Source organism: Globicephala melas, chromosome 1 (assembly GCF_963455315.2).
Source record: "Globicephala melas chromosome 1, mGloMel1.2, whole genome shotgun sequence".
NCBI lineage: Eukaryota > Metazoa > Chordata > Mammalia > Artiodactyla > Delphinidae > Globicephala > Globicephala melas.
Window position 1 is genome coordinate 81,112,090 of NC_083314.1, and position 18,799 is coordinate 81,130,888.

General features: G+C 36.0%; 1 protein-coding gene across 2 annotated transcripts in view; it reads right to left on the minus strand.

Annotated features, from left to right (window-relative positions):
* The window catches only part of GPR89A (G protein-coupled receptor 89A), a 42,986-nt gene that overhangs the window by 3,263 nt on the left and 20,924 nt on the right, over positions 1 to 18,799 (minus strand). For both annotated transcript variants that reach the window (XR_009564237.1, XM_030869253.2), the window contains exons 8-13: positions 12,574 to 12,683; positions 10,493 to 10,581; positions 9,470 to 9,562; positions 2,822 to 2,917; positions 1,101 to 1,190; positions 106 to 171 (exon numbers count right to left, since the gene is read on the minus strand). Coding sequence is in view for 1 of the 2 variants with exons in the window: in XM_030869253.2 (XP_030725113.1) it covers positions 106 to 171; positions 1,101 to 1,190; positions 2,822 to 2,917; positions 9,470 to 9,562; positions 10,493 to 10,581; positions 12,574 to 12,683 (544 nt within the window). In the remaining variant the exon portion in view is untranslated. The remainder of the gene's footprint in view (positions 1 to 105; positions 172 to 1,100; positions 1,191 to 2,821; positions 2,918 to 9,469; positions 9,563 to 10,492; positions 10,582 to 12,573; positions 12,684 to 18,799) is intronic.

An 18,799-nucleotide genomic window follows, 5' to 3' on the forward strand; every position in this document is an offset into this window, starting at 1 on the left:
TGTAGTGACAGACAAGTCCCAGGACACTGTTAAAATATTTAAAAGTATAGAGCATATTTCTGGCATTTTACAGCTGCGCACATAAAGCTAGTTCATTAAACTTACCATTATCTGTGCTAATAGCAGGACAATGACATTGGAGGACTTACTGCTGGATATGGCATAAAAGAACTGTCAAGAAAGGGAGGAGAGATGAATTTATATAGTACTGCTAGATTCCTGTGTCAAAAACATTAAGTAGTACAGTTAACATTTAATTGAAAATGTCTCTTCCATGCCACAATCCTGTATAGAACCATTCATATGATTAAGGCTATAAATAAGATATTTAAATAGACTGCCCCAAAAGGATCCAGTTATACTTTTCCCATATGGGTAAGTTGGTGGTTTCAGGTATTATAACATGAAAGGATTCCACCTTATCAGAAACTATGTGATACATATGATTTTAACATCATTATAAGTCATTAAAACAAATTACTCCAGGCCACTCCAAGCCCTTGAAATTGTTACTAGGCTCCTGAGCTCTTCCTAAAATTGTGCTAGATGCTTGGTGATCCCTTCTTCCCTCCCAACCTCTTCTCTCCTTTCATTCAAACAATTCTTGGACTTTGAAATCCTTACCTCTTCTGACAGAGAGGATTTACCTTCCAGCTCCATGAAGCCTTCCTATGCTGATCAGAAAACAGCTGAACATTCTGCTTCTCCTACTTCCATATCCTCCTTACAAGCAACTCTCACAGTTATTCTTCTACCCTCAAATACTATCTCATTTATTCATTCCAAATACCTGCTCAGCACCTACCATGTGCCACGTTCTGTTCTAGATGCTGGTGACATATCAGTGAATGAAACAGACTGTGACCTCATTCTATGACCTTTGGTAACTAACTGTACTTATCTGATTGGTGTATGATGTAAATACATCATCATCAACTCATATATTAGTTTAATTTTTTCTTTTACTCTGTTGTATGTCTTTTAAATATTTGCGACTGTTGTTTAAGATCTCAGAAGGCAGAAATGTTAATTAGGTAAAATCATCTCACAGTGCCACATGTAATTAAATTAGTACTTTAAAACTCTGTGATACAACCTACCTTGGTAAGAGTGATCAGCAGTCCTCTGATAGACGTGACAATGATTATTCCAACCAGAATGAAGGAAATGTGTTGGGACCAGAACTTCACCTGTCAACACAATAGGAAGGAAAAATATTTGTTAAATCTCTGTTCAGAGAGATGGGAAAGCTAAGAAGATGCATTCTTATCACTTACGTAGCTGTGAGAGGGAACTTCATTAGCAAGTAAGTGGCAGCGAAAATATGTACAGGAAGACTGCAGTGGATATCTTAACTAGCAGACTTAAAACTTAAGGCCAGAAGAAAGCAAGTGCAATGAAGTGATGAAAATAACTCTAATAACCAGAAGAAACACAAAGCTAATAACACAGCTTCAAGTGAAAAGCATGAATTAAAAGGAAACTAAATAGCAGCCTGATAATTTTAATACCTGAATGACAGTTCTCTGATCACCCAAAACTATAAGAAACTTTTCTTCTTATAATAAAAGAATATGTAGACATTCTCAGCTATAGTCTAGGAAATAGCTGACCTTCATCTGAATCACATGATGATACTTTCTTCTCCTCTTGGATTGCTTCAGAGTGAGAGGCAGCTGTGATACCCTGTGCTTGATTCAGGGCTGAAAAGCATCTGAGGGGGAGCTGCGTTGCTAACATCTAAGAGATGTTATTCAGAATTATGAAATGTGAAGTATGTATATAGATGAGTTATAGATGGAATACATATACACACACAGCAGCTAGCCTCAAAGCACTGATAAGGGCATTTCTAAAAACTCACCCCAGTAAAAAAGTGTAAAAGAGGAAAACACATGTGAATAAAGAGTGAAGCATACTTTACCGTATAATTTATACACTACTTGAAGGAAAGATGCCATGCTCCTTCACATGAAAAAGATACACTATTGATCTATCATCAAAAAAATGTGTGCTTTGAGCTGTTTCTCAAGGACTGGCGCTCAATTTGCTCTGGTGTATTTTCATTTTATCCAGCTATGAGGGGCATGTCCAGCTGGGATGGCTGGCTGGGGGTAGCATGCAGTCTGTGGCCAGGATCATAGCACAGCTAAATGGCACTCATAGGGACTAAGAACATGACATTGGTCTTATTATCAAAGTGCTAATCAGCTAGAATCACTGGCTATATATATACCTGGAAAATATACTATTCTACAAATAAAGACATTAAACTTAAATTGGGACAAGAATGTGTTTAATAACAGTAGTATTATAAAACACGTAGAAAGATGATTAAAAAAACCTTTGTGCACAGGTGACAGTTAACACTTTTAGCTCAAAACCCACATGAATTAATTGATACAGTTAATTTTTTATAGCAGAAATCATTTCAGTTCTAACACGAAAACACTAATTAGTATTTAATTTTCTACCAGAGGAATCAAAGGTGAGTTATGTTTGAAGATGTCATCAAGTATCACAGAAAGGAGTATTTGAATATTTGTTACGGAGAAGCTGGTGAGTGGTAGCTGCTAGAGAAGAAGAGGAGGAACTACAGAGATAATCACTATCCATGACAATAATAATTGCCAGTTGTTACTTATGGTTTTACGCCCTTTATGAATTTGCCATAGGAATACACCAAAATATAGAGGAGAGTGAGAATAATGAAAGCAGAAGCAAGTACCTAGAATAAGGAGTTAGAATCTAAAGAATTGTTATTTAGAGCAGATAAAATAGAAAGAAACATAAGAAATAAGGATTTTGATACAACTCTTACATCAAATTGGATGCCCAGATAATTCACAGTGATCTCAATGCCTCTTGTGACTGGATCAGTTTTCCCAACTCGGTCAAAAACGATATTAATGGTTGCCTGCAGAGACACAGACCTTTACATTAGAGTATCTCAATAATCACCATTTAAAAAAATGATTCAAAATAATGAATTAATCACCAAATGTACCTTACAGGTAGATATTCCTAAAAATGCAATTCTACTCTCAATCTAAATCATATATAAGAAATCTATTTTGGCTATTCAGACATAGGCAAACAAAAGTCCCTATCTACACTATCTTTCTTTTCTGTAGAGTCTAAAGGGGAATAAGGCTATGACATATACAAATTAATTTAATAGGATCCAGCAAGGAAACATTTTGGTAGACGAACTCAGGGTAAGAGAATCAAGGAATTCCAGGGTAATTCCCTGTGGTTATTTTCTGACAGCTCTAACAGCAATCACTAAAACAACAAAAATAGAGTTATAGCTGACAAGCCAACAAAGAAGATCAAATGGAATTACAAAAAATACCCAATTAATCCAAAAGAAGGAAGAAAAAAAGGAAAAAGGGGAAAAAAGAACACATGAGATGAATAAAAACATACAGCAACATGGTTGTTTTAAACTCAACCATATCAATAATCACATTAAATATAAATGGTCTAAACCAGGGGTTGGCAGACTCTGCCACTGTCATAAAACTGTAGCTACAGACAATATGTAGATAAATGGGCTTGGCTGTGTTCCAATAAAACTTTTAAAATAAAAGCACGTGGTGGCTGGATTTGGCCTGTGGGCTATAGATGGCTGACTCCTGGTCCAAATATGACAATTAAATGGCAGAGAGCACCAGATTAGATAAAAAAGCAAGTTGCTTACAAGAAACCCACTTTAAATATAAAGATACAAATAGGTTAAAAGTAAAAGTATGGAAAAAGATATATTATGCTAACGCTAATCAAAAGAAAGCTGGAATGTCTATATTAATATGAGACAAAGTAGATTTCATAGCAAAAAATAAAAGGGTCATTTCATAAGAATAAAAGAATCATTTCAACAAGGGGCACATAATGACCCTACATGACCTACATGAAGCAAAAAAGTGATAGAATTTAAAAAAAGGCAAATCCACAACAATAGGTGGAAATTTCAACACCCCTCTCTCAGTAATTAAGTAATCAGAAAATCAGTAAGAGTACAGAAAACTTTAACAATACTATCAACCAACTTGACCTAATTGACACTTGCAAGCCATTCCACCCAACAGGAGTAGAATACACATTTTATTCAAGTGTACATAGAACATTAACCATGGTTAGCCATATTCTGGGTCAGAAAACAAGTCTCAATAAATTTAAAAAGATTCAAAGTATATTCGCAGATCACATGAAATTAAATTAGAAAGCAGTTACAGAAAGATATTCAGATGATCCCCAAATATTTTATAACATACTTCTAACCCACAAGTCAAAGAAATCAAAAAGGAAATCAGAAAGTATTTTGAACTGAATGAAAATAAAAATAAACATCAAAAAAGTTGCATTTTGTGAGACGCAACTAAAATAGTGCTTAGCAAGAAATTTATAGCATTAAGACACCTATATTAAAAAAAAGGTTTCAAACCAATGATCTTAGCTTCCACTTTAAGAAATTAGAAAAAGAAGACCCCCAAAAAGCAGAAGAGAAATAATAGTAAAAACCAGAAAAACAACAGAGAAAAATCAATTAACCCAGATGCTGGTTCTTTCAAAAGTTCAATAAGATTGATAAACTTCTATCGAGACTGATCAGAAAAAAAGAGAAAAGACACACATTATCAATATCAAGAATTAGAGAGATATCAATTCACATCCACTAAAATTATTATAATTAAAAAGATAGATAATAAGTGTTGGAGAGGATGTGGAGAAATTGCAACCATCACACATTGCTGGCAGGAATGTAAACTGGTACAGATGCTTTAGAAAACAGCCTGCTAGTTTGGCAGTTTATTAGAAGGTTAAACATATAGTTAGTGTATAACCCAGCAATTCTACCCCTACAGGTATCTACCTAAGAGAAATGAAACATCTGTCCACATAAAAACTTATACATGAATGCTCACAATAGCATTATTTACAGTGGACAAAAAGTGGAAACAACTCAAATGTCCATCAACTGATAAGTGGATAATTTAAATTAATGTGGTATATCCATATAAGGAAATAAATATTACTCAGTCATAAAAAGGAATGAAGTACTGATAGAGGCTACCACATAGATGAACATTGAAAACATTTTGTGAAGAAGCCAATCACAAAAGATCACATTGTATGATTCCATTTACATGAAATGTCCAGAATAGGGAAATTTATAGAGACAGAAAGTATCAATAGATTAGTGGCTGCCTGAGGCTGGGGGAGAAATAGGGAATGACTGCTAGTGAGTATGGGATTTCTTTTTGGGGTGATAAAAATTGATTGTGTTGATGGTTACACACTTTGTGAATATTAAAAACCATTGAATTGTACACTAAATGGGTGAATTGTATTGCATGTGAATTATATCTCAATAAAGCTGTTAAATAAAAAGAGAATGAGAGGTGACATCATTACAGACTTTATAAATATTAAAAGGATAATAAGAGAATACTATGAACAATCTTATGCCAATAAATTTGACAACTTTAATAAAAATGGATAAATTCTTTGTAAGACACAAGTACAAAAGTTCACTCAAGAAGAAATAGATAACCCTGAATAAACTTTATAAATATTAAAGAAATTATATTTGTAGTTAAAAAACTCTCTGCAAAGAAAACTCCAGGTCTAGATGGCTGATGAAATCCACCAAACATTTAAGAAAGAAATAACAATTCCACGCAAACTCTTCTGCTAATTAGAAGAGAAAGAAATACTTCTCAACTTATTCTCTAAGGTTAGACACCTACACCAAACAAAGACATTAACAAGAAAACTACATTCTGGTATTCCTCATAAACATAGATGCACAAATTCTTAACAAAATTTTAGTAAATTAAATCTAACAAAATATAAAAAGGATAATACATCATGGCCAAGTAAAGTTTACTGCAGGAATGCAAGGTCAGTTTAATATTCAAAAAGTAATGTAACACTATATTAGCAGACTAAAAAAGAAAAACCATATGATCATCTCAATAGATGCAGAAAAGCATCTGACAAAATCAAACATGCTTTCATGATTAAAAACACTCAAGAAACTATGAATAAAAGAAAATTCCTCAGCCTGATAAAGGGCACCTAGGAAAAACCAACAGCTAACATCATACTTAATGGTGTAAGACTGGATGCTTTCCCCCTAAGATCAGGATGACTGCTCTATTTAACTCTGTAACTGGAGGCTTTGGTCAGTGCAGTAAGGCTGGGGGAGGAGGATCAGAAGAAAGGTAGGATGGAATTGTTTATGTAGAAAAATCCTACGAAATTTATAAAAAGCTTCTAGAAATAATAAGGGAGTTTAGCGAGGTTGCAGAATATAAGATCAATATACAAGAATCAATTGTATATCTATATACTAGTAACACTTGGAAATTAAAATTATAAAAACATTTTCATTTATAATAGCATCAAAAAATTAAATACTTAAGAGATAAGTCTGATGAAAGTTTTGTACACTAAAAACTATAAGGGCTTCCCTGGTGGTGCAGTGGTTGAGAATCCGCCTGCCAACTCAGGGGACACGGGTTCAAGTCCTGGCCCGGGAAGATCCCACATGCCGCGGAGCAGCCGGGCCCGTTCGCCACAACTACAGACCCTGCGCTCTAGAGCCCACGAGCCACAACTACTGAAGCCTGCGGGCCTGGATCCCATGCTCTGCAACAGGGGAGGCCACTGCAGTGAGAGGCCTGCGCACTGCAACAAGGAGTGGCCCCTGCTTGCCCCAACTAGAGAAAACCCGTGTGCAGCAACGAAGACACAATGCAGCCAAAAATAAATAAATAAAATAAAATAAAATAAAAAAAGAGTAATAAAAACTATAAAACACTGTTGAGAGAAACTAAAGAAGATCTAAATAAATGAAGAGTTGTACCATGCTCATGAATTGGAAAACTCATTGATCAAGACAGTGTGGTATGGGCAGAAGTAAATATATAAGATACATATAAATCTCAATAGAAAAAAAGAGAGTACAGAAACAGACCCACACACATATGGTCAATTAGTTTTTGACAAAATTGCAAAATCACCTCAATGGAGAAAGGATACTCTTTTCAACAAATGGTGCTAGAACAATTGGCTATCTATATGAAAAAAATGAACTTGGATTCATACTCCAATATCATATTAGAAAATTAACTCAAGATGGATCATAGACCTAAATGTAAAACCTAAAACTATAAAATTTCTAGAAGAAAACATAAGAAAAAAATCTTCGTGACAAATCTTTAGACAAATATTTCTTTTTTTTTTTTTTTTTTTTGCGGTATGCGGGCCTCTCACTGTTGCGGCCTCTCCTGTTGCGGAGCACAGGCTCCAGACGCGCAGGCTCAGCGGCCATGGCTCACGGGCCCAGCCGCTCCGCGGCATGTGGGATCTTCCCGGACCGGACACAAACCCGTGTCCCCTGCATCGGCAGGCAGACTCTCAACCACTGCACCACCGGGGAAGCCCTAGACAAAGATTTCTTAGATACAACACCAAAAGCATAATCCATAGTAGGAAAAAAAAGATAAATAGGACTTCATCAAAGTGAAGAATTTCTGGTTTTCGAAAGATACTGCTAAGAGAATGAAAAGCCAAGCCACTGACTGGGAGAAAATATCTGAAAATCACATATTTGATAAAAGGCTTCCAGACTATATTGAAAAACTCTCAAACCCAATAAAAAGAAAACAACCTAATTAAAAAATTGGCAAAAAAATTTGAATAGATACATTGCCAGAGAGGATGGATATACAGGTGGCAAAAAGGCACATAAAAAGTTGTTCAACCTCATTAGACATTAGGAAAATGCAAATTAAAATGATTCAATACCACCTCATACTTATTAAAACATCTAAGATTAAAAAGACTGACTACACAATGTTGGTGAGGATGTGGAATAACTGAAACCCTCAAACACTGCAGGTGGGAATATAAAATGGCGCAACCTCCTTGGAAAAGTTTGGCTGTTTCTTCAAAAGTCAAACATACATCTGCCATATGATCCAGCCATTCTACACTTAAATGCTTTCTCCCAAGAGACAAGAGAGCATATGTCCAAATACAGACTTGTACATAAATGTTCACAGCAGCTTTATTGTAACATCCCCAAATTGAAAACAAACAAATATCGATCAGCAGGCGAACAGATAAACAAATTGTGGCACATCCATACAATGGAACACTACTCATCAATAAAAAGGAATAGAGGGCTTCCCTGGTGGCGCAGTGGTTGAGAGTCCGCCTGCCGATGCAGGGGACACGGGTTCGTGCCCCGGTCCGGGAAGATCCCACATGCCACGGAGCGGCTGGGCCCATGAGCCATGGCCGCTAAGCCTGTGCATCTGGAGCCTGTGCTCCGCAACAGCAGAGGCCCCAACAGTGAGAGGCCCGCGTACCGCAAAAAAAAAAAAAAAAAAAAAAAAAAAAAAAGTAATAGAGAGGCATTACAAAGGGGCCTGAGGAAACTTTTGGAAGTGATGATGGATGTGTTCTCTATCCTGATTGTGGTGATGACTGTTGCACAGGTGTATATATATATATATATATATATATATATCAAAATTTACCAAATTGTATACTTTAAATATGTACAGTTTGTTGAATGTCAATTACATCTCAATAAAGCTGTTAAAAATGTTATGCTCTCCTAAAGGCTGCATCTCAGGAAAAGCCTTTAGTAGCTTAGTTAATTGAATACACTATCTTCATTTATCCTCTCCCACTGAATGAATCAAGATTTAAAAATGTCATCTGAATGGGTATTAGCATCAATTTATTATAACATTAGATCTGTTAAATCCAGAATCCTCCATTCATCTACACTGATCAAAATTAACTAACAAGCTGACAAAGCTCCTCTTTGTGCAAGCACAGCCCCAGTGGGAAAGTCACCGAACTAGAACGTCAAATCAGCCTTTTCTATAATCACACTGAAATCCATTAATACCTGCAGATGAGTCACAAGTAAAGACAAATAATGCAGTACATAAAATGCACATAAAGAATAGAGCGTTAAGGGAGAGCCACAAAAGAATAAGAGCTGTAAGCACAGAAGATGAATTTATCTGTAGAAATATGTTTTAGAATTTACTTTTTTGGGTATATACAGATTATTAAAAAGGACAGGTGGTTTCTATTCTGAGCTGAAGGTAGGAATTGCGTTATATACAATCACGTACTCATGCGTAATATGGAAAGCAGGGTGTAAAATAAGAAACTTCAATATTCACTCTTCATATATTTCATAATCTAAGAACTTATTCATGATTTCTGACAGAAGAAAAATGCAACCTCCCTCTTCTAGGTGACCCAAAAAGGAGAGGATGAAAAAATGAGGCTCAGAGATGTGAAAGATCACATTTTCTATTGACTCAACTGGATTTGGAGTTTAGTTCAATGCCTCAACCGAACTCAGTTTTCTCTCTCTGCCATTACCAGGGAAAATCACCTAAATCCTGACAATTAAAAATAAAATACTTACCATGAAAATTTTCCAAACACAGTAAATAGAGAAAAAGTAACCCAGAAAATTAAAATATTTCCCCTTGAAAGTTTTGGAGTATTCTATTCTCTCCTGAGGGAAAACAAACACAAAACATGGTTAGTCTCAGCAAAATTACATTTATATTCCACAAAATTCCTGCCTCTATGAATCACTGTTCAGGCTAAGAATTAAAACCACACATGATAATAATATTAAAATAACAGTAATAGTAATAGTGGGAAAAATTTATTGAATGATTACTTTAAGCCAGAAATTAGGATAAACACCTTACATGCATTATCTACTTTAATCTTCATAACAACTCTTATGAGATCTGTTCTCTTTAATTTTACAGATGAGAAAACAGAGGCTTAGAGAGGTTAAATAACTTGCTTAAGGTTGCAGAGCTAGTGAATAAGGGAAGTTAGGCTCAGGTCTATCTGTCTTCAAAGCCTATGTTCACCTCTATCCTACATGGCTATTCCTGTGAAGTAATCCTCAAAAAGGAGTAAAATAGTTTGAACAACCTTAACTAATAGATTTTGCATATTTAAATTACATTGCATTTTAGGTGTACAAAGGAAAGTTACTTCTTGTAGTTAGGTCCCTTCTTGATCTGGATCCTTTAAAATAGGGCTAGACCATGGCAGATGGGTGTCTTACTGCTCTTACACTATTATTAACTTGCAAGAGAACAAAAAACAGACGAGTTACCATAGGAGCTACCCTCTTGATCCTGGATCATCAGTAGGAAGTGGTGTGTGCCACCTTCCTAGATGACTAAAAGCCTCTTCTGACTATCCCACTAATTTCTATTTTTGAGAGTGTTCCATTAAGGGTTTTGCTACTGGTAGGAGCAATGTCACAAAGAGTGCAGCCATCAGTGCTTCGTGGCTGATATTGAAGTTATGAGGTGCCTCTTACATGGCTTGGCCATAGAGGATGCTAAAAAGCTATTTAGTCTTGTTCTCTCTTCTATCATATTAGTAAAAACCACACTTCAGGTTCCTTGCTCTGTACCTTGGTAGCATATAGATCAGCTGTTTCCAGAAAAAGCTGTCTGCTTAGTTCTTCCAAAGCATCCACTTCCTGTTGAATAAGAGTAAGATCTGGCACAAAATGGGCATCAAGGTTTAAATCACATAGAAGTTTCAAGGAACAGCAATAAAGAAAGCATATGCTTTTGGTTTCTTCTACAGTGGGTCCTAGGAACTGCCCATAGTTTCAATTTCCTGCTTATAGCCAGCAGTACTACTTTAGAACGATTTTTCCAACCTCAGACACAGGTGTATAAAAGTTTTCCATCAAGAGCGTCACCACCAAACACCTACCACTCAGTTTCTCACTAGCTCAAGTGGCTCAGAGAGATGGTTCTGTTTATTTTTGCTTTATCTAGTTAGATTAAGTCAAATGTAATCTTTGGAATCTCAAAAGGTTACATAGTAAGAAAAACACCTATAATATAGCAAAGTTTTCTCCTGAAATATCTGAATAAATACAATGTTACATAGTAAGAAAAACACCTATAATATAGCAAAGTTTTCTCCTGAAATATCTGAATAAATACAATGTTAGGGAAGGGAACTAATGTTTACTGAGTTCTAATACAGGCTGGGATTTACAGACATTACCTTCTTTAGTTCTTTACGATATTATCTTCTATTATTTACAACAATCCCATGAGATAGGTGTTATTATCCATTTTGCAGATAAGGAAAGTAAAGCTCAGAGAGTCAAATAACTTGCTCAAAGTCACACAGCTGATAGGCATGGAAGCAAAGTCAGATCTGCCTTACTCCAAGGCCTGCTCTTTCCATTACGCTATGCCACTTTCGAAGAACTCAGTGAGGTCGTGTGATTATCCTCTCCATTTAGGAAAGGACTCAGAGATCTTAAATAATCCCGATACTTCTTTGACTTGACTTAGTGTTGCTAAGATAGCTTAAACCTAAACTTTGGCTTTTATGAATTTTTAAGTAATAAAAATAGTAAAGACAGCCCTTTCTAAAACAGAAGCATTGGCTTTAATCCAAATCCTCCCTCCTCTCTGTGAGTTTTCCACTATTACCCAAATCAGCAAATGCCCTTCAGCTCCTTCCTCAGTACTGGCTGCTGTTGGCATGGTCCGGGCCACTGAATAATGTGGTTTAATGAGTTACACGTTTGGCTCTTCCATGATTAGGCAGTAAGCTCCTTGAGGAGAGAGGCTATCCTCTGCTCATCATTTTATCCCTTAGCACTCTGCTGGAAATAGGAGATGAGAAATGAATTTAAAGTCATCTTTTTTTTCTCTCTCCTGTGGTCATCCTACTTTTTTTTCTTTTTCTTTTTCCAATTCTTACCTGCATTTCACACCAGAAAGATATATCATAATTTATAGCAAGAATAGGTTACATTCTTTTTCTCCAATTGAGGCACAGGGGAATCTGTTCTTCCTCAGGCCAGAGAATGAAGCAGGAATATGCTATTTTACCTCTAGTCCCCCATCCCAAATTCCAGCTTAATAACCTGGTAGCCACAAAGACATCTGGTTACTCAATTTGGGAATCAGTTTAACACTGCAACCAGCTGGGCCAAGACAAGTCCATTATCCCAATCTCCTTGATTCTTTAAACCAAAAAGTCACTGGAGATACAGAGCTGCTTAAAATTTGTTTGTTTCTAAAACTGACTGCTTTAGAAATGGGCCCTTACAATCTCATATACAAACCATCCATCTGGGGGAGGCATTGTTTTGTGGTGGTGTTTCAGAGGTGGGAAATACAATAGTGTAGTGGAAAGAACTGAGGAGACCACAGTTCTGGTCTTATCTTTGCCACAAGCCACTGTGTGACAACTTCTCTGGGTCTATTTTCTCATCTGTAAAATGGAAAGACTGACATGTTAGGACCCCTTCAGTTCAAAGACAATGGTTTTATTATTTTATGATCTTCTATGGCTGTTGGGAAGATGACTGTACACATTGTATTTCCTAAGCCCAGCCCTGGCCAGCTGAACTCTGTTGCAGTCAGGTATCTTAGAAGAGAATATCCAAATACTATTTTTTCTTCTGCCCTTGGTCCAGAGTTGAGAAAAAGAATCAAGCAGAGGGATAAAGGATACTTTCACTTCCTGGTGCTGAAGTGGTAACACTCTTTATCATTCCCCAGAATCCTGATGGTTTGTTATGCACCTCCCCCTTCTGGAACATAGTCCTCCGTGTCATTGCCATCCTGAAATAAAATATAAAACCTCAGCAAGGAAGCATGGACCCTTGTACTCCATTCTCATCTGCTTTCCAGTCTCATAACTGCTCCTTTCATTTGCTGAGCTGTTCAGGGAAGGATTCAAATTCTGGAGTCCCACTTTTCCACCGCTTACAACTGAGGGAAAAGCATACACTCCCAGAAGGAATGTGGAATAGGTGAAGGAGCACAGAATTGGAGTAGGCAATAAATTTGAGGACTGCCTCTACAACTTGGAAACTGTGAGACCTTAGAGTTTTCATTTCCTCATCTCTGGATGATTGTGAAGATCAATGAAATAATATATTTAATTATTACCATTATCATTTAAAAACAAAATAAAACAATAGCTAACATGCCTAGCTAAAGGATCAGGTACAGGGCAGGAACTCAATAAATGTTTTTTTCTTTCCTTTTTAAAAGCAGACAAAAGAAAAACAAACAAACAAACAAAAACCTCGGAAAATCACATAAACCTGGCCTCTTCTAAAACACCATTCTCCCTTTAATGACAGTCTCCCCCTACTACCGAATAAATCAATGGAAAACTTGTCCTTCCTCTTGTCCTGTCAGTCTGTGGAAGGACCTACCGCCTCAGTGGTGGCTGCTGGCATGTTCCAGCCCACCACATAGAATAGGATCCTTGTGAGGAAAAATAGAGCATTTGTGCATAAATGGCTTCTTGAAGAGTACAATAGGCCAAGGCCTACAGGCTTAAAGTAAACCAGAATGAGTCTAATAAAAAGAGTTGTAGAACTAAAGAAAACTTTAACTCAAGGTTAACCTCAAAAGGATGACAAGAGATAGAAGTGGTAAGGATAAAGAAGCAGCATTGGTATTCATGGTTAGGACCAATACAAATGGAACCAATGGTACCAAATACCAAATGGTATTTTTGTGGGCGAAATTCTTTAAGCCATTGGCTAAAATGATATTAACAATAAAGAATATTAAGTGTGTTAGCCACACTGACTTAATTGTTTCCTCCTTAAAATGACCTTTACCGCGATACTGAGTAAATGGAATATAGCTCCCAAGTTGTATTAGCTCCTTCTGCGTTTTCCTTTAATTACGCATGTGCACCGTAACTCAGCATTATTGGAAGATGTAGAACAGCCAAGAAGAGGCTCAGACCTAGGGAGATTTTGACTTGGCGAGACTCATAAGTCTTAGTTTTCCTATTTTCATAGTTGGGAAAGCTGGAGCAAAAGGGAAGAGGTTCTATCCCACTCATTTACATCAACCTACCATGCTGAATTAAAGGAAGGCAGAAGGAGATAGGGCGCACAGAAGCGCATTTCTGTTGTCCTTAGTTTCAATGTCTATAATACAATAAACATAATGACTGGCTGTGGAGTGGAACCTCTTGAACATGTAAAGATGACAGACACTGCATTGTGGCCCCACAACAGGCAAAGAGGTAATCACTAGAAGAAGTATGTACTTGGTAGTAGTTTGCACGTAAAGAAGCTGAAAAATGTCTACTATGGTTTAAATACTCCATTCTACCGTTTTCTGGTATCCATCGCTTCTGGTTGGAAGTCAGCAATTACTTTTTTAATTAAACATTTTCTTTTGAGATAACTGTAAATCCACATGGGGTTATAAAAAAAATACAGAGATACCATGTACCCTTTACCCACCTTTCCCCAATGGAAATCTTGTGGGTACAATATCACAACCAGGATACTGACACTTATAGAGTCAAAATACAGAACATTTCCATTACTACAAGGATTCCTCATGTTGCCCTTGTATAGCCCACTTCCCTCCTCCCACCCCCAGGTCTTCTTTAACCCCTGGCAACCACGAATCTGTTTCCACTTCCATTTTGTCATTAAAAAAATGTTATATAAATAGAATCATACCGTATGCACCCTTTGTGAATTGGCTTTTTTACTCAGCATAATTTTCTGGAGATTCATACAGGTTGTTGCATCTATCAGTAGTTCATAACTTCTTATCACTCAGCAGTATTCTGTGGTATGGATAAACCACACTTTAACTATTTATCCATTAAAGGATATCTGGATTATTTCCATTTCTGGCTAATATGAATAAAACTGCTATAAACATTAAGGCACAAATTTTTGTGTGAAGATAAGTCTTCATTCCTCTGGAAAAAGTACCCAGGAGTGCAACTGCTATGTTGTGTAATAGTTGCATGTTTAGTTTTTTTAAGAAACTGCTAAACTGTGTTCCAGAGTTACTATACTATTCCACATTCTAACCAGCAATGTATGAGTGATCCAGTTTCTCTGCATCCTTACTAGCATTTGTTGTTGTCACTAATTTTTATTTTAGTCATTCTAATAGGTATGTAGTAATAGCTCATAGTTTTAATTGCATTTCTCTAACGGCTAATGATGTTAAAAAGCCTTTTCATGTGCTTAATTGCCATTTATACAACGTGTACAGTGAGTGTCTGTGCAGGTCTTTTGCCCAACTTCTAACTGGACTGTTTTTTTTTTTTTCTCTAACTTGTGAAAGTTAGTTCTTTCTCAGATATGTGGTTTGCAAATACTCTCTCCCAGTCTGTAATTTTTCTTTTCATCCTCTTAGCAGGGTTTTTCACAGAGTGAAATTTTTTCATTTTGATGAAGTCCAATTTATCAATTTTTCCTTTTATAAATTGTGCTTTTGGTGCCAAGTCTAAGAACTCTTGTGTAGCCCTAGATTTCAAATATTTCTCCTATTTTCTACCAAGTTTTATAGTTTTACATTTTGAATTAATTTTTGTATAAGGTGTGAGACTTACACTGAGATTCATTTAAAAAAAATCTATGGATGTCCAATTGTTCAAGCACCATTTGTTGAAAAGGCTATCTTTCCTCCACTGAATTGATTTTGCAAATTTGTAAACAAATTAGTTGGGCATTTTTCTGTTGGTCTGAGTCCTCTATTCTGCTCCATTGGTCTATGTGTCTATACCTCTGCCAATATAATCCTTGATTATAGCTGTATAATAAGTTTTGAAATCAGATAGACTGATACTGTTCATTTTACTTTTTCAAAATTGTTTTAGCTATTTTGAAAAAGTGTCTAGTACTTTTGTGTCTCCATATAAACTTTAGAATAATTTTGTGTGTATCTACAAAAAATCTTGCTGGGATTTTGAAATGACTTACATTAAACGTGTACATCAATGTGGGAAGAATTAACATCTTTACTACGTTGAGTCTTCCAATCTATTAAACATGGTATGTTTCTCTATTTAGACCTTTGATTTCTTTCATCGGCACTTCATAGTTTTCAGCATATAAGTCCTGTACGTGTTGTGTTAGATTTATACCTAAGTATTTCTTTTTTTTTGAGTGACTGTAATTTGTACTGTATTTTTAATTTCTAGTAATATAAAAATACAATTAATTTTTGTATGTTTACTTTGTATTCTACAACCTTGTTCAGCAACCATTACTTTTTTTGTTGTTCCCCTATATTTATCATTTTTCTCTTGATGCTTTCAAGATTTTTTCTTTATCTTTTAGCAATTTGACTATATAAACCTAGGTGTAGTTTTGTGGTTCCCCTACTTAAGCCTCTTAGATCTGTAAATTAATGTTTTCCACCAAATTTGGAAGGCTTTTGGCCATTATTTTTTCAACTACTTTTTTGGCCCCTTTCTCCTTCTTCTAGGACTCCAACTACAAGTATTTAGACTGCTTGATATTGCTTCATCCTGAGATTTTGTTCAGTTTTCTTCCATCTTTGATTTCTCTATTCTTCAGACTGAATAATTTCTATTGATCTGCCTTCAAGTTCACTGATTCTTTCTTCTGCCATCTCAATTCTGCTAAGTCTACATAGTAAACTTTTCATTTCAGTTACTGTAGTTTTCAGGTTTGAATTTTCTTTTGTTTCTTTTTTAAAATATAGTTTCTATTTCTCTTTTGAGACTCCTTTTCTGTTCACTAATTAATATTATGCTTCCTTCATTTCTTTGAATGTATTTATAATAGCTGTTTTCAAGTCTGTTTGCTAAATCTGTTATCTCGGCCCCCCTGGAGTTGTGTCTATTAGTTGCTTTTTATCTTGAATATGGGTTGCACAGTTCTGTTTCTTTGTATGTCTAGTAAGTTCTGATTGAAAACTTGACATTGTAGATATTATGTTTTAGTGGCTTTGGAATCTGTTTTATTTTTCTGAGGACTGCTCTTTTTTTGTTCTAGTAAGCAGTTAATTTACCTGGACTCGAAATGTGAAACTGTCATACTTACTGTGTGCAGTAACTAACGTTTCTGCTCAGCTTTTCAACTCTTAGCGGCTGTTTCTTTAGCCTGACTCTCTGGTGGTTTCCTCTGAGCCTGAGCAGGTTAGTGGTCAACAAAGAATTTGGGCAGATTTTATAATCAGATTTTAGGCCTTGCTTACCCTCTCTGTGGTCCCTTTGTTTCTAGGGATTCCTCCTAAATTTCTAATTGCTTTGCCAGTCCTGAGTTGTACCTTCTGACACCTCAAGCCAAGTAAGAATTTCACTTTCTGTCATCCAACTTGTCTAACTTACATACCTGTCACTTTCTGTCATCCAACAATGTCTAACTTACATACTGTTCAGACAATGCACTCAGTCAAAGACACAACAAACTTGCAAATCTCATTAAGAGGCAATGCTGTCTTTCAAGGGTAGACCCCTTTCTAGTTTCCGCCTACTTCTCAGCTCTCTGGTATTTCCTCTACACATGCATAGTTTAGTGATGAGGCAGGGATTTGGGCAGAGTTTATATGTAGATTGTAGATCTCAGTCCTTCTGAATCTCTCTTGCTTTCAAAATTTTCCCTTTAAATTTTCCAGTTACTCTGCTGATTTGAACTCTATCAATCTGTATACTTGAGTGGGCAGTGGTTGAAGAGCACTCCGAGGCAAGAAAACCACAAACATGCAGTTACCTGACACTCTTCAAATTTCTACCTGTCTCTGTTCATTTTCCATTGCCTTTGAATATTTGTTTTTAACAATTTTTCCTGTTTCTAATTCAAGGGTAGGGATAAGGTTTTTCCTCATAGTAATAGCTTGCATTAACTTTTACATACTCTATGTACTCTAGGTTTTTTGTTTTTGTATGTCATAAGCTGTGTGAAAAAGTATAAATTCAGAATTTGTGGGTTGAAAGGGATCCTAGAGACCCTTTAGTTAACCCCACCATTTTACAAATGAGAAAACTGAGATAGTTTAGTATTCGCTCAAGATGACTTAACAAGTTTCTTGTAAAGTGATTGTCTAGTTCAAGTTCTTTTCCTTATACCATGGTGTGTAGTTGCATAACTGTATTTTTTATCTTCTACAAAACTACAATTTCAAAACTAATATTGTTTGTGAAAAAAGACTGTACTTCAGTTATATCATAGATCTCAAAACAAAAGCTTTAAAATCTAAGTCAACAGAAAAATAAAACAAAATAACAGGTCACTTAATTCTCTCAAACTGAAAAAAGCTGAAAGGCTTTGATCACTAACTCAGCATATTTATACTACCTGAACTAGGTTTTTGATGAATATTTTCCAAATACTATAAACCTTATCCTCTATTCAGTGTTCCAAGTGAGAAGACAGTATGCCTCTTTCCTGCCCCCATTTTCAACCATTAACTTTTCTGTACATAACAGATACTATTTTTCGTGTATGTCATCTCACTAGGGCCCTCTGCTGTTAAATTGAAAGATGTTTTCTGGTCACTACTCTTCTGCAGCTATGAGTGTTTCTGGAAACATTTTTTCAATATTTTGGTAAATAGCAAGGACATTGTATGAACCTCAAAGGTCGCAGTGTTGTCATGTTAGCTGTCTATCTGCCCTGTTAGCTCCACTGGGTAAAGAACTGTGATAATTAGGTTAAGTTGGGAGGCTGATTCTTCTGAGAGCCACTCAAATTAGTAAGACCTACGGCAGGACCACAAACCATCCCAGACCCTGACTTAACAAGGTCTATAGGGGTACATGTATAGATCAGAGCCAATTCCTCAGCATGACTAGTGATGAAATGGCTTAAAAGTGCACATCCACAATGACATGGGTCACGACTTTGTATTCATCTCTCTATATAAATAAAATAAATATAGTACAAGGGAGAATGATCATGGGAATCAAAATAGTATGTTCCTATACAAGT